General features: G+C 39.0%; 1 protein-coding gene across 11 annotated transcripts in view; it reads right to left on the bottom strand.

The window, feature by feature from the left end:
• eif4enif1 (eukaryotic translation initiation factor 4E nuclear import factor 1) overlaps positions 1 to 9571 on the bottom strand; it is a 29923-nt gene extending 20352 nt beyond the window's left edge. For 6 of the 11 annotated variants that reach the window (XM_061259695.1, XM_061259702.1, XM_061259704.1 and 3 more), the window contains exons 1-4: positions 8885 to 9481; positions 2936 to 3069; positions 1264 to 1337; positions 525 to 652 (exon numbers count right to left, since the gene is read on the bottom strand). In XM_061259695.1, coding sequence (XP_061115679.1) covers positions 525 to 652; positions 1264 to 1337; positions 2936 to 3031 — 298 coding nt within the window. In that variant the 5' untranslated portion in view covers positions 3032 to 3069; positions 8885 to 9481. The other 5 variants (XM_061259698.1, XM_061259696.1, XM_061259700.1 and 2 more) reach the window with 5 other exon arrangements.
• Positions 9572 to 16907: the final 7336 nt, after the last annotated feature.

The following is a 16907-nucleotide window of genomic DNA, read 5'->3' as shown; positions in this document are numbered from 1 at the left end:
CAAATTGCGCTGCTTGGCAATATGTTGAATATTTGATGGCTTACTATCTGTGCAACACTTGGTGTATGACTTCCAAACTTCTAAGACAAGTAGATCTTTTGATTATGTAAATGCATTTAAAAATGATACAAATGTCAAAAAGTGGTGCATTTTCAACCAAGTTGCTAAGGTGGAAAATTTCCAATCAAAATGAAACTGTTGTTCAAAAGGTAGAAGACCTACTTATGGACAAGAAAATGAGTTGTTACTGCTATGTCATGGCATGTTTAATGCCAGTATTTATGAAAATCAGATGAACAGTTAACAGAATTGATAACAAAAGATTTGCAAAAACATCTTCTTTGTCATTATAGGTTCAAGTGTAGATTGTTGATTTGATTTTTAATTGATAAAATTGGCCCATCAAAGTGAGCAAAAAAAGTGAAGGGTTCTGAACTTTCTGAAGCCACTGTAAATTTATTCTAAGCCATGCATGTCCTGGGTTGAGAGAAAGGGGTATTAGTAGGTGGTCGAGTTGCGTTTACCTGCAATTCTACGTTTCAAAAGTACCCTGTCATCCACATACTCTTTTTTACTTCCTTCCACTGGTGAGCTTCTCTCTGAGCTGGGATACAGTGAAGCGTGCCATTTCTCCGGGTCCCAGACACCATCACTGTGAAAAGTTGATACACCCGATTGATGCCAGCTAACAAACTGGGCAATGCACAAAATTCCACATTTTGCACATTTTGAATCTCACATGTAGCACAGTCCCCTCCAAAAGTACTGGAACAGCACCTTTGTTTTTGTAATGCACTGAATACATTTGGGGTTGAGATAAGATGAACACAAGACAAGATATTTCCTGGTATTTACACCAGTGTGATGTGTTAAACTAACAATTTGGTGGTCTGTAACCAAAGGTGCTTTGATCTAAACAGTTTAACACAGAAATAAAAGCTGAAATTATGTTGTGTTCATCTTCTCATCTCAACCCCAAATGTGTTCCGTGTATTGCAAAAACAAAGAAATTGGCCTTGCTGTTCCAATACTTTTTGAGGGGACTGTAGGTAAATTATTTTGCTCTTTGATCCCAATCCTCAAGTAATCAGAAAATCTGTTTTCTAGTGTCAAATCTAAATTTGCCCAAATTGAACAGAATGTTCCAATTTTGAGTTTCTAATATTCAAGATTATGAATTGTATTTTGAAGTCAATCAAGAACTTGACAATAGTAGGAATGTAGGAACCCAGGCATTCAGACAATCCAGACAGTCTTATTTACCTGTCATATTTCTCAGAGAGACATTCTGGCCTTTCATTGGAGCATGGCAGCTCCTTGATTTCCAAAAGTTCCTCCTGTAAAAATCGAATAGTATGTGACTTATTGGATGGAAACAAAAATGCCCTACTGATGAGGGATACTCCAGCATTTTTCAACTTTAACCATCATAGATTGGAGGACTTGATAAAAAAATTATTTTTGTTTGCACCTTAAAATCAGGGCACCAGTGAGATGTCCCTGATACTGACAGAAAACTACAGGTTTTGTAACAGCCATTTAAAGGGACATGGACTGGAGCAAGAATTCTCTTCCTCTTTACTTTGCGTCAGTCTGCAACCAACTAACATTATATTAGCCCATTCAAATTACATCCCCTGGTCAGGATTGTATTAGGTCAAATTAAATGCAATTTGGCTTCATCAATTCAAGTGCCTCAAAATATCAGATGCATTCAAGAATCAAATCAGTTTAAGGTCTTTAAATGAGCGTAACTTATTTAACAAAGCAACATGCGTCAACTAAAGTTTCACGTCTTACAAAAATACTTTGGAAGCCACAAAAATCTAAATGCCAATTCACAGCACTGGTTTCTAAAAGTATATTGTCCTTTATTAAAGAGGAGTTTAATCTTTCTGAGTGGTTTCAACAATCACAGATGTCAAATGCTATAAATCTGACTTATTTTCCTGGGCATTTGAAATTTCACAGCCAGACGCTTGCACTTTATATTATTTCTGACAATTGTTTAAAAAATAGTCAGCTAATATCTTGCTAAGGACTTGTTGGTAATAAAAGGTATAGCTACCTTATCGTTTTAAAGTTAGAAGCAGAAAGAAACAGCGGGATGTAAAATACAAATTACCTAAGGTTTTGCCATTCTAAACTAAAAGGCTTTCTTAATAGCCGCAAGAGAGTAAAAAGCATGACAGATTGCCATCCATCCAGAAGGTTCTCTCCCATCAGGAGGTGTTAGAGTGACTGTTCAGCTCTTGATCACCTCCTTTCTTGCCCATTTACCCAGTTTGGCCAGACGGCCAACTCTAGGAAGATTCCTGGTAGTTCCAAACTTCTTCCATTTCACAATTACTCCTAGGAACACTCAAATGGTTTTATTTACCCTTGCCTCGCCACAGTTTTATCTGGGAGGTATGCAGAGTTCCTTGGAGTTAATGGCTTAGTTTTGTCCGGACACACAGTGTGAATTGTGGGACATGGGCCTTTCTAAACGATGTCCAATCAATTCAATTTGCCATAGGTGGACACCAATCAAAAGTTTTAAACGCATCAAGGATAATTAAAGCAAACTGGATGCACCTGACCACAATGACAACTACATGCAGCTTTCCCTCCTAAGCAAGCTAACCTTTACTTTCCTTTCCTTTCCCCACATCTTTAGCGATCATGCCCATTTGGATTAATTTCTTGTTTTGTCACCACTGCAGAAAATATTATTTTGTAATTCGCAGTGGTGACCAAAAGATTGAAAATACATTGCTGTGCAGGTTACTTCTGTTTTCATACCTGCCTGGCTGACAAGTCAGTTTGTATATGAAATCAATTGATCCAAAATGAACAAATGGTTCAAATGCTTCCCACACGGTTCCCACACAGATCTAGCATTTAGTAACTTATTTGTGGAGCAGGGACCAGTTAACAGCATACCAGATCTTACCTTAGTGTACCTGTAGGGTGGTGTCATAGATTCCTTCAACAGTTCTGTGACAGGATCACCATTTTCCTGCTCTTGAACAGCATCGCCTTTGTCCATGGCTACTGTAGAAGGCCAATTTTAATAGTTTCCACTTTCTTCAAAGATTTAAAAAAATAATAAAAAAGGAAGAAAAAAAAAAAACAGAAAAAATAAAAATAAAATGGGTTCACTCAAATGCTTACATATACCTTACATTTTAAGCTGGTCATGAAAACATGCAGTTAAATGTACAGTTTAGTTCCATACACAGTTGCTAACAATGAAGTATTAGGTACAGTTTAATCAAGCGTATTTTCAGTCTGCAGTGGAATATGCCCAGTGGCTGACATGAAGAAATGTGATTTACAGGAAGGAGGAGATGGAGAAAGATTAGTCTCAATATTCTTGACAAATGCTGGTAACATGATCCACAAATGATTCATCACATGCATTTTACTATCGACAAATAAATATCTGGTCTTCTAAATCACCGTTTAATCCACAGTAATGTCAACCTGAGCTTGACAAAATGAAAATACTTTCGATTGTTCCCATTTAAACCTTTAAACATTTACACTTATGGCGTATATCTTGGAGTACAGACTTATTTTGGCCATAGTATTAATGAAATGGCATGTTATTACATAGAGCAGGATGCACTATCACAAAAATATGTATTTTCAGTCAACTACATTCAATGGCATTTTGAAAGGGCTCACTGAACTTCCTTTTTTTTTTTTCTCCCCCACTCACATCTGCCCTCCAGTATTTATGAAATGAATCAGATTTAAGAGCTTTAAGTTCCAATTGATATTTCTCGAATCTAGTAAAGGTGAGGGGCAAGAAAAACAATTGAGGAAATTGTCAATTTGAGCCATTTGTTTGAAATAGCTTAGCATATGAATGCAATACAATCGTAAAGTTAACCGAGGTGATCTGTGATCTATAATTGGTTCCTTTTTTCTAATCATTAGTAACAATTTGAACGTTACGGACAGGACCATTCCAGAAGCTTAATGAAATAAGGTATTAAAGAACGTCTTTTTAAGGTCCTTTAGGGTTAAATAAAGCAACATTAGACGTTCATTTCAGCATTTTAACCAAGATTAATATAATCTAGCTTGCTAAAGTAGCTAGTAGTCAATGCGTTGACACAGCCAGCGTACTGCGATAGTGAAGGTGACATTTGGACTGAAAGCGTTCTTTAGGCCATTTCTATTCGGTGCAAAGCTTCCCTTACCCTTAAATCAAATTTAAAAAATCACGTGAAAATCTAACATCCAACACTCAATATCAGTGTTTGCCTATGCAGCAATTGAATACAACCAACTAAATCAGCAGAGAAACCAACTGTCCGATTATTTTTGGTCCTCTAAAATGGAAGGAGTATGTATAAAAAGGGATGTTATTCCTATCGGATCACCCGATATGGTTGTAAATCCCATCCATCCATTATCTTAACCCACTTATCCTGAACAGGGTCGCAGGGGGGCTGGAGCCTATCCCAGCATACACTGGGCGAAAGGCAGGAATACACCCTGGACAGGTCGCCAGTCCATCACAGGGCACACACACCATTCACTCACACACTCATACCTATGGGCAATTTAGACTCTCCAATCAGCCTAACCTGCATGTCTTTGGACTGTGGGAGAAAACCGGAGTACCCGGAGGAAACCCACGCAGACACGGGAAGAACATGCAGACTCCGCACAGAGAGAGGCCGACGGGGATTCGAACCCAGGACCTCCTTGCTGTGAGGCGGCAGTGCTACCCACTGCACCATCCGTGCCGCCTGGTTGTAAATCCCCTCAAATTAAATATGATCCAACACCAATGTGCTGGAGTACAGAGCCAAAACTGTAGAAATTGTACCACTGTCCAAATACTTGCCATAATTTTTGGGACATGAAGGTTATATTAAAAAGTAGTCAAGTTTAGTACTTAGTCAAAATTCTGAGTTTAGAAAGTGTATAGTCTCCCCAAAGTGGACAAGTTATTTTCTCATTCTGACTTAAAACATTTTTTTAAATTATTATTATTATTCTTTTTTTAGCCCTTCCCCACAGCAACGAGGGTGCAACGATAAACATTTATCATCATGTAAGAAGAGTACGTTTTCTGAAGGATTTTGTTTGTTAATTTGTGTCCAATGTCATATCCATAACACAGGAATTGCCCATAGCTACCTGGGTAACATGGAATCCAAACTAGCGAACCACAGAAGATACAAATAGCTAAGGTTATATGAAATGATTTCTCAGTCAAACCTAATAAGCACAAAGTGCAAGGTTTGCACCAGAAAACACAATAGCTAGCAAACATTCTGTTAACCAAGCTACCCATAGACTACTGAAAAAACTGCCAGTTATTCATAAGCATTGTATAGTACTCGCGGTGTGCAAATTAAAAGACCACTATGTCATTTGAACTGAGACCGATTCTTGCTTTCTTATATTGACACATTTCAAAATAATTTCCAATAATTCTATGAAATTTCAAGATAAATATTCATATTTAGAATAGTTTTCAGCACTAAAAACTGGATACCAACAAAACGACATTCGTAATTCAAGGGAAAGTACGCAAAGTAACTACTCGGAGTAAGAAAGGCTAGTCATGTAGCATGTCATTCATAGGACCCGATTTAGTATTTAATAATAATAATGTAATAGGAGCTAAACTTTCCCCATCTTCCCCACCACTTCACTGGCTAGCCCTGCACTTCCAGCAAGCCAGTAATTTCACCCCAACCTGTAGACTAAGAGACAGCTACTATATGACATATGTACACAATTATATTTATGTAGACACTTCAATCAGTCCATTTGGGACTTCCCACTTTCATGCTCAAGACAACAAATCCTCAAATGCCCAAAAAGCCATTGTAAATGAAACTTCAGAATCTAAAAGGCTCGACTACACACTTGCCAATTAAAACATACCCAAACACTGAAATATTTATAAAAAAACAACAGAGAAAAACAATCATCAGAAATAATATAGTGGCAGAAATAAATCATCTTTCTGATTTTAGACTTCTCTCTATGAAGGAATCCTGACCATGCCAGTGCCAGCTATGTCTGGGAGAGGTACCACAAAACTGGCCGTAACATTGCCTGGAGAGGGACAGATTTTTTGCTAGCGTGCATCCATCCATGCCATACCACACACCAGTAACTCTCGCTGATTCAGATATGCAGCCTGCCTGCACAAGCAGCTTAAGTTTCCTCATCTGACATCTACCTCAGTGCTAAATGGTAAGCCTAACAGAATGAAAAGAAAGAGCACCCAACATTAAGAATTTCAGAGGACATGGTAGTCTGCACTCTGCCAAATGGAAGGGGTTACAGCAATTGACCATTCATAAGCCCCGCTCACTCTAGTAACCTCAGTCAAAACATAACTTCAAGATGACGGTGCCCATACCATTACGCCAGCTCCCGCAAGAAATAGATTGTTTCTGGAGATCAGATACCATTTATTTCAGCCGACAGCAAGCCTTACATTATGTGTTGAACTCCTCATTTGGGCCTCCAGTCAAAAAGCTCGCTACATTTGTTTGAAAAGTGAAAGCTTTACTAGACGACTCAGACAAAGCTAGCCAGGCTATATCATGGTAAACCTGAGCTATGTTGAGATATTTGGATATAGTCTGCATGTCAAAAAGGCTCTCAAGCTAGATGACCACCCTCTAGACGTCAAGATTCTGGCTTTTGCTCGCCGCGTAACTCCAAATACCTACTGGTAAAGAGTATCCCTTAAAGATTAGTCTCATCTATGAACTCGAGCATCATGAAGTTTCAGACGCCACTCTCGAATCTAACGTTAGCCAGCTTTGTTTACATTAGCTACTTTAACACTATACTTCATATCAGCCTGTCTGGGGGAGTGCAGAGCAAGTCTAGACAAAGGCAAACTAGTAGCTAGTTCCAAGTGTGACTTTTAGACTGGAAACTTATCAAACAAGCTGGGGCAAATACGGCGTCAACATGCAAACGAAAGTGCTAATCTAGATAGCTAGTCTCTCCAACGTTAACGTTAAGTTTATATTGTAGTTCTAGAGTCTAGACAATCAAATAAGCTAAAGTTGTCAAGCCGAAGACATTATGAGTAGATTGAATGTTTCTTAACTGAATAGTTATCTGTAAATAGAATTGGGTGTCTTTGGAGAGGTTGTGAAAGTTCAGTTGGTGATGGCAAGCCTCCCACATAACATGAGCCTACCGAATCCACTCCATATTTCTGAAAATGCACGATTGGGACATCTTGTGTCACCATTTCAAGTCCGCCAGGCACACCATTTTCATCATTTTGCGCGATTAAAATCTCTTTGCTGATCACTGGAATTGCAAAGCATTAAAAGGTGATGTGCGCCTAACTGGACCAAAGTCGGTCAGTTGCGGCCTTACAAAGATTGCCAAGCTGTGGACGGACCTTCAATGAAAAAGGGGTGGGGCTTATGATCCGTCATTTAGAATACAGAGACAACAGGCGTTCAAAAACGGGAGGAAATGTGAGCAAAATAGAATCTTTAGTGAGGTTCATCCCATCCACACTGCTGTGTAGTGGGACAGTTGAGAAATCTCTCATTACAGTGCCCAGTGAAGTTCTGAAGTGGAATTTAATCGTGATCCAGTTGCACAAGTAACCTAAAGCAACCAAAAATGTATTTCCAATTACTTTACAAACAAAATAAATCCTGTATATGGGACACTCAAAGAATTATTAGAATCTTCATTCTCCCTCGCAGTGGAGTTCAACTACTGTCATCTCGTGTTTAGTTGAAGTGGTTTCTTTTGAACCATGAAATTACAACACCTACCTAAACAATTCAAAATAATCCAAACGTATTGCCTTGGAAAATGTGGTTCCCTAGCGACAGATTGAACGCTAAGAGTATTCACAAGGTTTACGGAGAACGGATACTGACTGATAGCCACTTTCCCTCGTATGTTTAGCCATCGTCGTAGTTCAGCCAGTGTGCGATATAAAATATAACGATTGGCTTGGCTATAGCTAGGTTGTAAAAGTTCAATTGAAATCCCACGCGTAGTAGCTCACTACAAACGTCTCGTTTTGAGTAATGTAGCTACTAGCTAACAGTTACAAAAGGTAGCTAATGTTCGTGAAAGTTAACGCTAGTTTACTGATGTCGTCCTTCAGAACGATAACTTGTAGATAAATTCACGGTTCAATTGTCGCTAAAATAAACGGTTAGCTCCATCCCATGAGAATGAATCAATAACAACTAACTTAGCTAAGTTACCTAACGTTAGCACTAGCAAGCAGGTTGCTAACTACATCCACTATTAGCCCAGATAGCCAACTAGGTTTCAAATATGAATAAGATAAGAACCAACAGTCTGTCGCAATGGAATTGAAACTGCAGCATTTAGATTACCAGCCAACTTACCCCAGCCAATTTCCGGCCAATTTTTATCCACTTCTTGGATAGCTTCGCAGGTTCTTGTTAGCTAGCTACATCCAGTGGAATGAGATTTATTTTACGGCTATGATAGCTAGCTATATTCAAACCAATGAGGCCTAACGTTAGCTAACTTAGCAAGCTAGGCTCTCGGTGCTCACCGACTAATTTACTAGCTAATCCTGTTAAAAGTTAATGAAGAAACAGGAGATGGAAAAAAAAATAGATAACCCATCGCAACGTTAGGGTCAATTCCTAGTTCACGGAAGCTCTCAAACGAGAGAACTTAGAAGTTGAGCCTTGCTCACGAGCTAATCGGCTAATGTTAGCTCGCTACGACCCAGTTGTACTAAAGTTGGCCAGGATTATTTTGCTTGCAGTATACCAAGTAGCCAGCAATATTTGACTTGAGTGGAGTGTTCAGTTAACGTTAATTCCTCTTAATACGCGTTAGAGTAATTAATAGTTTAAAAGAAAATCATTGATACAATTATGGCGCTTACCTGTTGTGGACTTACAATGCACCTCCACTCTGTTCGTTCGATACGAGAATTCACTGTTAGCAGCGCTAATTGGTTTGTAGCTTTACGATACTTTAGCTTGCTAGCGACGCGCGTTCCTTTAAATTTTTATTGGCAAGATCACCAAATTAGCTTCCGAGATGGCGAACTATTTGGACAATTTGTAACGTTATATCTTCACTAGCTAGTAACGTCACAGCTGGCCGACCACGCAACTGTTATGTAGTAGTTAGCTAGCCAGAAAAGTGAAGACCGCTCTCATGTAGGCTAGCTACTTTTCCACGACACCGGTATCCAATAAGAAATTAAACGTTTAGGAATTAAAATAACAATAATTCAGAACACCGGAGGTAAAACCATCCTCTCCGCTTGCATCCAACGCTGTTGTGGAAATTGCACTGCTTGTTTGTAAGTAACGTAGCTAATTAAGTGAGCATCGTTATGAATGTATTTATTTAAAAACATTAGCTAGCCAGTTAGCATGCCGGCAAAAATGCAAGCAGTTAGTCTAAATATTTGGCCCCGGTCGGTCTATCACTGTTTAGGCCGCCGTGCATTTCAACGGACAATTTCGACTAGAAATCTACCTCTGGATTTTTCGTTAAACTCTCAATTCCGTTTCTGCCCCAGTCGCACAGGAGATAACGCACTGCTTCTGTAAAACAGTGCCTGCATGGATTATATACAGCCTGCGAGAGCCTTGACCAATAATTCGTGAAAATATTTTCCTGAATAGGTGTATCAACTTATTTGAAAATACCAACGTACAGATCTGCAATAATACATACTTTTCTCTTTTGTGATATTTTAAATGAAACGAGAAAAATCTAAAGATGTTCTCTAGGACCCACAGGCATACCAAGGGCATCTAATTCATTGGAAGACTACATTAACCCTTGTGATCTGTTCATCTGTTTTGGTCCCGTTGGTACTGTTCGCCCGGGACAAATTGACCCGGAAGATTTTTAAGCAATTCATAAATCATTATTGTGTCAAAGACAATATTTGTATCTCATTCCCAAACAATATAGATAAAATATATGGTTAATGCCTGCTAATTAACTCGGCTAGATTCAATTGCATTCCTCTTTGTGAAAAAGTTCCAATTCATGCAAGAAATACACGATAAACGGTTTTCATGGCTATAGATGTTTATTGTTTTGAGCTGAACGACAAAACAAGAATCAAATGTAACAGTTTTCATTACTCACTATGCAATAGATCTCCAAAATGTAAAATCAAAAATAATTCTGAAATGACACTGGATAACTGCGTGTGCATGTGTATGCTTGTCTGCACTGAATAAATCAGAACACTGCATGCCAGTCTACACACCACATGATGGACAGAATTTCAGTATGTGTTTTACTTGCTGCATGTGGTCTGGGTTTTTGTGTCCTCTGTTTTTGAGTCTTCTTCTGATCATATTAATGGATTATGAAAGTGACCCATAGACTACACAGGACTACAGAAACTATAAGATGCAAACCACTGATAAGCCTGAAGAACAGAAAGGCCAGTTCACAGTTTTCTAAAAAGCACCTAAAAGAGCCCCAAAACTTGTGGACAGATGAGACAAAGATTAACATGTATCAGAGTGATGCCCATGATCCAAAGCATACCTCCTTCTCCACGAAACATGGTTGAGGGGATGTTATGGCTCGAGCCTGTATAGCTGCCAGTGGAATGGGTTCACTTGTCTTCATCAATGATGTGACTACATACTGAAGTTGAACAATAAATTCTGAAGTCGACAGAAATATTTTGTCTGCTCAGATAAAACCAAATGCCTCCAAAGTTATTGGACAGCACTTCATCATGCAACAAGATAATGACCCGAAACATACTGCTAGAGCAATGAAGGGGTTTTTGACGGCCAAAAAGTGGAAAGATCCTTGACTGGCTGAGACAATCACCCAATATGAATCCAATTGAACATGCATTTTACATGCAGAAGAGGAGACTGGAAGCAAGTATCATCAGGAAAGATACCCTGCATCTGATGATGTCTATGCATCACAGACTTCAAGCAGTCATCGCATGCAAAAGATATGCAACCAAATATAAAAAATGGGAACTTATTCTACATTCTTAAACTACCCAATATTTTTTGATACCTCCCCAATTTAATTCATGACTGTCTATCGATAATGTTATCTGCTAATGTAGAGATTAACTGTTCTTGGCGTTATTTGTCCATCTTTTCTAGCTAGCTGATGAGTTTACTTTATTCTCAAGACTGTCATGCTGCCACCACAAAGAGCTATCGGTGGGTTTTTTGCTAAACGCTGATCAAGCAATCAGGTGTCAACACATCTGTCTATCTGTCGATCTACCTATCTATATATACATACACACAAATAGAGTTAACTTACCAGATACTAACCTAGTTAGCTAGATGATTTTATAGCGGAGTTTAGTCTTATATTTTGCTCACGTTAGCTATCTATCTTGCCTGATCTTACTAGGGTATGTAAATTACCTTTCGATGTGGTGCTAATACTAAAGCTAAGGAGTGAGCGGCCCGGGCTGTCAATTAAAAGTGAATGCATAAATAATTAGGACAGAACTTACACGCCCAGCCAGTCTTGAGTCTACTATATTAAGACATTGAGGTTTAACATCAAAGCAGGTTTTTTGTCTTTTCAAAGTCTCATAAGTAAAAGAAAAAAACTATAATAAGTAGTAACTAAAGGAACAATTTAAATGTAAGAAAAGGGAGGCTGCACAGAGACTTTAATATATGTGAAATCATATCAATGTAGAGAAGGGTTGTACATTCATGCTAAAGATGTTGGAATCACTGATATGTTGACACAGAATTCATTTTTCCTGGCAGAATACCTCTAGCTCAGAAATATTCTTCAGCCTCCTTCTATCTGAACATTTTCTTGGTCTTCCAGAGCTTGACTTGACTTCAACTGTTCCATTTTTCTTCCATTTTCTTATAATGTTTCTGACAGTGGAATTAGGCAGTGAGAGTTTTTTGTAGCCTTCTCCTTCTTGGTGGAAATGAACCATCTTCATTCTGACATCCTTGGACAACTGTTTAGAGGAACTCATGTTTGTTACCACCAGCAAAACAGCCACTGCATTTGGATACTTTACTTCAAGGTTAGGCCTCACTGAAGGCCTAACCTTGCTGCTTGGATGCATATGGAGGGTTAGGACTAGATAATAGCCCAAGAAATAATGAATTAAAATGACATTTTACATTTCACATATTACTTTGAAACCACAATTAATTAATTAAATATACAAATAATTAATTAAAACCAACATTAATTAATTGGATTACACTATTTCATTAATTCATTGTCCTGATCTTGTTTGCACTGTGAAATAATTCATAATCTGTCAACATCACCCATTAAACCCAGTGGGTGGGCCTAACGTTTCGATAATGAGCCTTTCAGTTTGCCAATGAATACTTGACTGGCTGTGTCGGGAAAAAAAAATCACAGCTTATTACCATGGTATCATCTCACTGTACTTCGCTTTTGTGGAAGCTGTTGGTTTGACTGAACCCAAATTTCCCCCATTTCTGTATGTTCATATTTGAACTGAACAAAATAAAAAAAAACAGGCGTTACAGTATCGGCTGAAAGAGTTCATCTCCTCCAAGTTCAATCAATGAGTTATTTGAATGTGAAATGATTCAATGCTGAACAAGCTGCGATAAAAAAAAAACATTCTCAGCACCTCAATTAAGTTGCCAGACCCGTTCTTGCTGCCCTCCCTATCAGTGGGTCGATGACTCCACTAAATGCATAGTTTGTCGGACATCTGTGTACATCTGGTCGAGAAACCCAACATAAACACCAAAGAAAAACTTAAGGCATACAATCACTAGATGCCTACAATCATGTTGTTTGTGGTCATGTGCAGGATATAAAATAGGCAATTTAGAGACAATTTCATGTGCACAGGACGGGGTGTTTCCTGTTCAGCAACAAGGACACAAGACTGGGTTGTACAAGACTGGGACTTACAGTCAGGTCCATAAATATTGGGACATCGACACAATTCTCATCTTTTCTGCTCTATACACCACCACAATGGATTTGAAATTAAACGAACAAGATGTGCTTTAACTGCAGACTTTCAGCTTTAATTTGAGGGTATTTACATCTAAATCAGGTGAACGGTGTAGGAATTATAACAGTTTGTATATGTGCCTCCCACTTTTTAAGGGACCAAAAGTAATGGGACAAACTAACAATCATAAATCAAACTTTCACTTTTTAATACTTGGTTGCAAATCCTTTGCAGTCAATTACAGCCTGAAGTCTGGAACGCATAGACATCACCAGACGCTGGGTTTCATCCCTGGTGATGCACTGCCAGGCCTCTACTGCAACTGTCTTCAGTTCCTGCTTGTTCTTGGGGCATTTTCCCTTCAGTTTTGTCTTCAGCAAGTGAAATGCATGTTCAATCGGATTCAGGTCAGGTGATTGACTTGGCCATTGCATAACATTCCACTTCTTTGCCTTAAAAAACTCTTTGGTTGCTTTCGCAGTATGCTTCGGGTCATTGTCCATCTGCACTGTGAAGCGCCGTCCAATGAGTTCTGAAGCATTTGGCTGAATATGAGCAGATTATATTGCCCGAAACAATTCAGAATTCATCCTGCTGCTTTTGTCAGCAGTCACATCATCAATAAATACAAAGGAACCAGTTCCATTGGCAGCCATACATGCCCACACCATGACACTACCACCACCATGCTTCACTGATGAGGTGGTATGTTTTGGATCATGAGCAGTTCCTTTCCTTCTCCATACTCTTCTCTTCCCATCATTCTGGTACAAGTTGATTTTTGTCTCATCTGTACATTGGATGTTGTTCCAGAACTTTTTTAGATGTTGTTTGGCAAACTCTAATCTGGTCTTCCTGTTTTTGAGGCTCACCAATGGTTTACATCTTGTGGTGAACCCTCTGTATTCACTCTGGTGAAGTCTTCTCTTGATTGTTGACTTTGACACACATACACCTACCTCCCGGAGAGTGTTCTTGATCTGGCCAACTGTTGTGAAGGGGTTTTTCTTCACCAGGGAAATAATTATTCTGTCATCCACCACAGTTGTTTTCCGTGGTCTTCCGGGTCTTTTGGTGTTGCTGAGCTCACCGGTGCGTTATTTCTTTTTAAGAATGTTCCATTGATTTGGCCACACCTAATGTTTTCTCTCTGATGGGTTTGTTTTGATTTTTCAGCTTAATGATGGCTTGCTTCACTGATAGTGACAGCTCTTTGGATCTCATATTGAGAGTTGACAGCAACAGATTCCAAATGGAAATAGCACACTTGAAATGAACTCTAGACCTTTTATCTGCTCCTTGTAAATGAGATAATGAGGGAATAACACACACCTGGCCATGGAACAGCTGAGCAGCCAATTGTCCCATTACTTTTGGTCCCTAAAAAAGTGGGAGGCACATATAGAAACTGTTGTAATTCCTACACCATTCACCTGATTTGGATGTAAATTAAAGCTGCAGTTAAAGCATATCTTGTTTGTTTCATTTCAAATCCATTGTGGTGGTGTATAGAGCCAAAAGGAGAATTGTGTCGATGTCCCAATATTTATGGACCTGACTGTATGTATAACCAGTTTTAATAGTTTAATGCTTGTTCTGGAAATCCGATAAAATAGATTAGCTAGGTAGCTAGCAAGCTAGCTAGTGATAATCGCTGTCAGTTTATGTCCATTCATCCTGAAAGAGACAATAGGTCATTTTTGTGTTAAAACATTGTTACAAGACCACTGTAAATCCCTTGCTATTTTTGAAAAAGGCTCACTGACATGTTGACTCACCCTCTGTCTGTGTTTATAGTCCTTAAATTCTGGTTTCAAAATATACAGCTGACGGCCGTCACTCTGTACCAAAACATTGCATGGCTGTACAATAATTAAAGCTCATTGGTTTAAAAATGGTTCTAATTGCCACAGCCAATGGCGTGGGGGCTTATTCAGATTGTTCGCGTGTAGCTGCCCAAATTGCACTCCAGACAAGTTATCACTGAAACTCTGTATTCTATTGCTTATTATCCAAGCGAAGACTGCATTTCTAGTTACAAAACAATACCAATTCGCTATTGGTAGCAACAAGCAAATTAGCCATAGTTAGCTCGATGAATGTACAAATATCCACCTGAGGCAATACGACCATAGTAGCAAGCGTTGCAAGTATTGTTGCACACCTGTTGCGTCTCAGGTGGATGTTCGGATGTGTAAATTCGGCAAGCTAACTAATAGCTAATTTGCTTGTTGCTACCGATAATGAGCTGGTATCGTTTTATAGCTAGATATGTATTCTTCGCTTGGATAAGAAGCAATAATATACAGTTTCAGAGATGGCTTGTCTGGAGTACAATTTGGGCAGCTGCACATTCATTTTCTCTCTTTATGTGTTGAATCATGCGTGTTTAGCTAAACCTTTATTTGTCTCAAACTGTAAGTTTCAGGGCGGCACGGATGGTGCAGTGGGTAGCACTGCCGCCTCACAGCAAGGAGGTCCTGGGTTCGAATCCCCGTCGGCCGGGGCCTCTCTGTGCGGAGTTTGCATGTTCTCCCCGTGTCTGCGTGGGTTTCCTCCGGGTACTCCGGTTTCCTCCCACAGTCCAAAGACATGCAGGTTAGGCTGATTGGAGAGTCTAAATTGCCAATAGGTATGAGTGTGTGAGTGAATGGTGTGTGTGCCCTGCGATGGACTGGCGACCTGTCCAGGGTGTATTCCTGCCTTTCGCCCAATGTATGCTGGGATAGGCTCCAGCCCCCCTGCAACCCTGTTCAGGATAAGTGGGTTAAGATAATGGATGGATGGATGGATGTAAGTTTCAGTTGCATAGTTTGTGGTACACTATCATAACTTAGTTTTATAGCAAGCTAGTTCCATAGCCAAATAATTTGCTTACTCATAATATAATTGGTTAGCTAAAGTTAAAACTTCAAAAAGACAAAACATATAGTGTTATGCAGCACACTAAAGTCAACATTTCATAAAGTCACCTGTTTGTTGCTGCAATTCCTCTCTTGACCATTAGGAGTCCGAAATTACCTATTGTACCTTTAACTACAGTCTGTAAATGGCCTTTCGCATTATAAATGAGTTAATTATATTGACAGTGTTTGAATCTCTGATTTAATCTTTGTGCTTATTGTGTTACGTATTGGCTTCAGATCTATAGCTAGTGTAAGTGCGAGATCCTGTCTTGAGACTGGGACTGTCTTGCAAACACAAACAAGGCTGCAAGCAAAAGCAATAGACTTATTTCGATCAACCAATTAAAATGCGAGGCCAACCCACTGGGTTTGATGTTACATTACATTACAAAAAAGTTGATGGGTGATGTTGACAGATTTACTTATTTCACACTGCAAACAAGATCGGGACAATGAATTACTTAAATACTTAAAATTAATTTATGTTGTTTTTAATGAATTGTGTTTTTAATTCATCGTGATTTTGATTAATTAACTGAATCAAAGCAACCATGACTGAACGTTGCTTTGATTGAGAAGTCTTACAAATACAGTCCTTGTGCGATGACATTTGTAGCGCTGCGTCTCTAATTGAAAAAGGATCATCAGCAATGCAGGGTAATGCGTGAAGTTTCGGGACATACATGGCTGATGCGCGTTATAATAAATGTATTCTGTGGCTGTGACTGAAATGGCTCACTATTCACTTACTATTAAACTTAGATTGGCCAAAAGCAATCGTGTTCGAATTCAAAAATAATTTTTACTCACATAAGAAATATCCCACAAGGCACCATAAAATCTAGTGTACAACCATGGTCACTAGAAACGTGGATACAAACCGTTTCCCTAACTTTATTATACACAAATCCGTTTTCATTCTCAAGTTGTGAGAGATGATGGCACAGTCCAGGCGCAATAGGAGACATCATTGTGACGTCACAACAGCAAATAACTTACTTCTGGATGGATAACGGCTTTGGCTCTGCTTCATACTTTCGTTGAGGAGTATGAATAGCAGG

Source organism: Conger conger, chromosome 11 (assembly GCF_963514075.1).
Source record: "Conger conger chromosome 11, fConCon1.1, whole genome shotgun sequence".
NCBI classification, from domain to species: Eukaryota; Metazoa; Chordata; class Actinopteri; order Anguilliformes; family Congridae; genus Conger; species Conger conger.
This window is presented reverse-complemented; position numbering and strand designations above follow the sequence as displayed.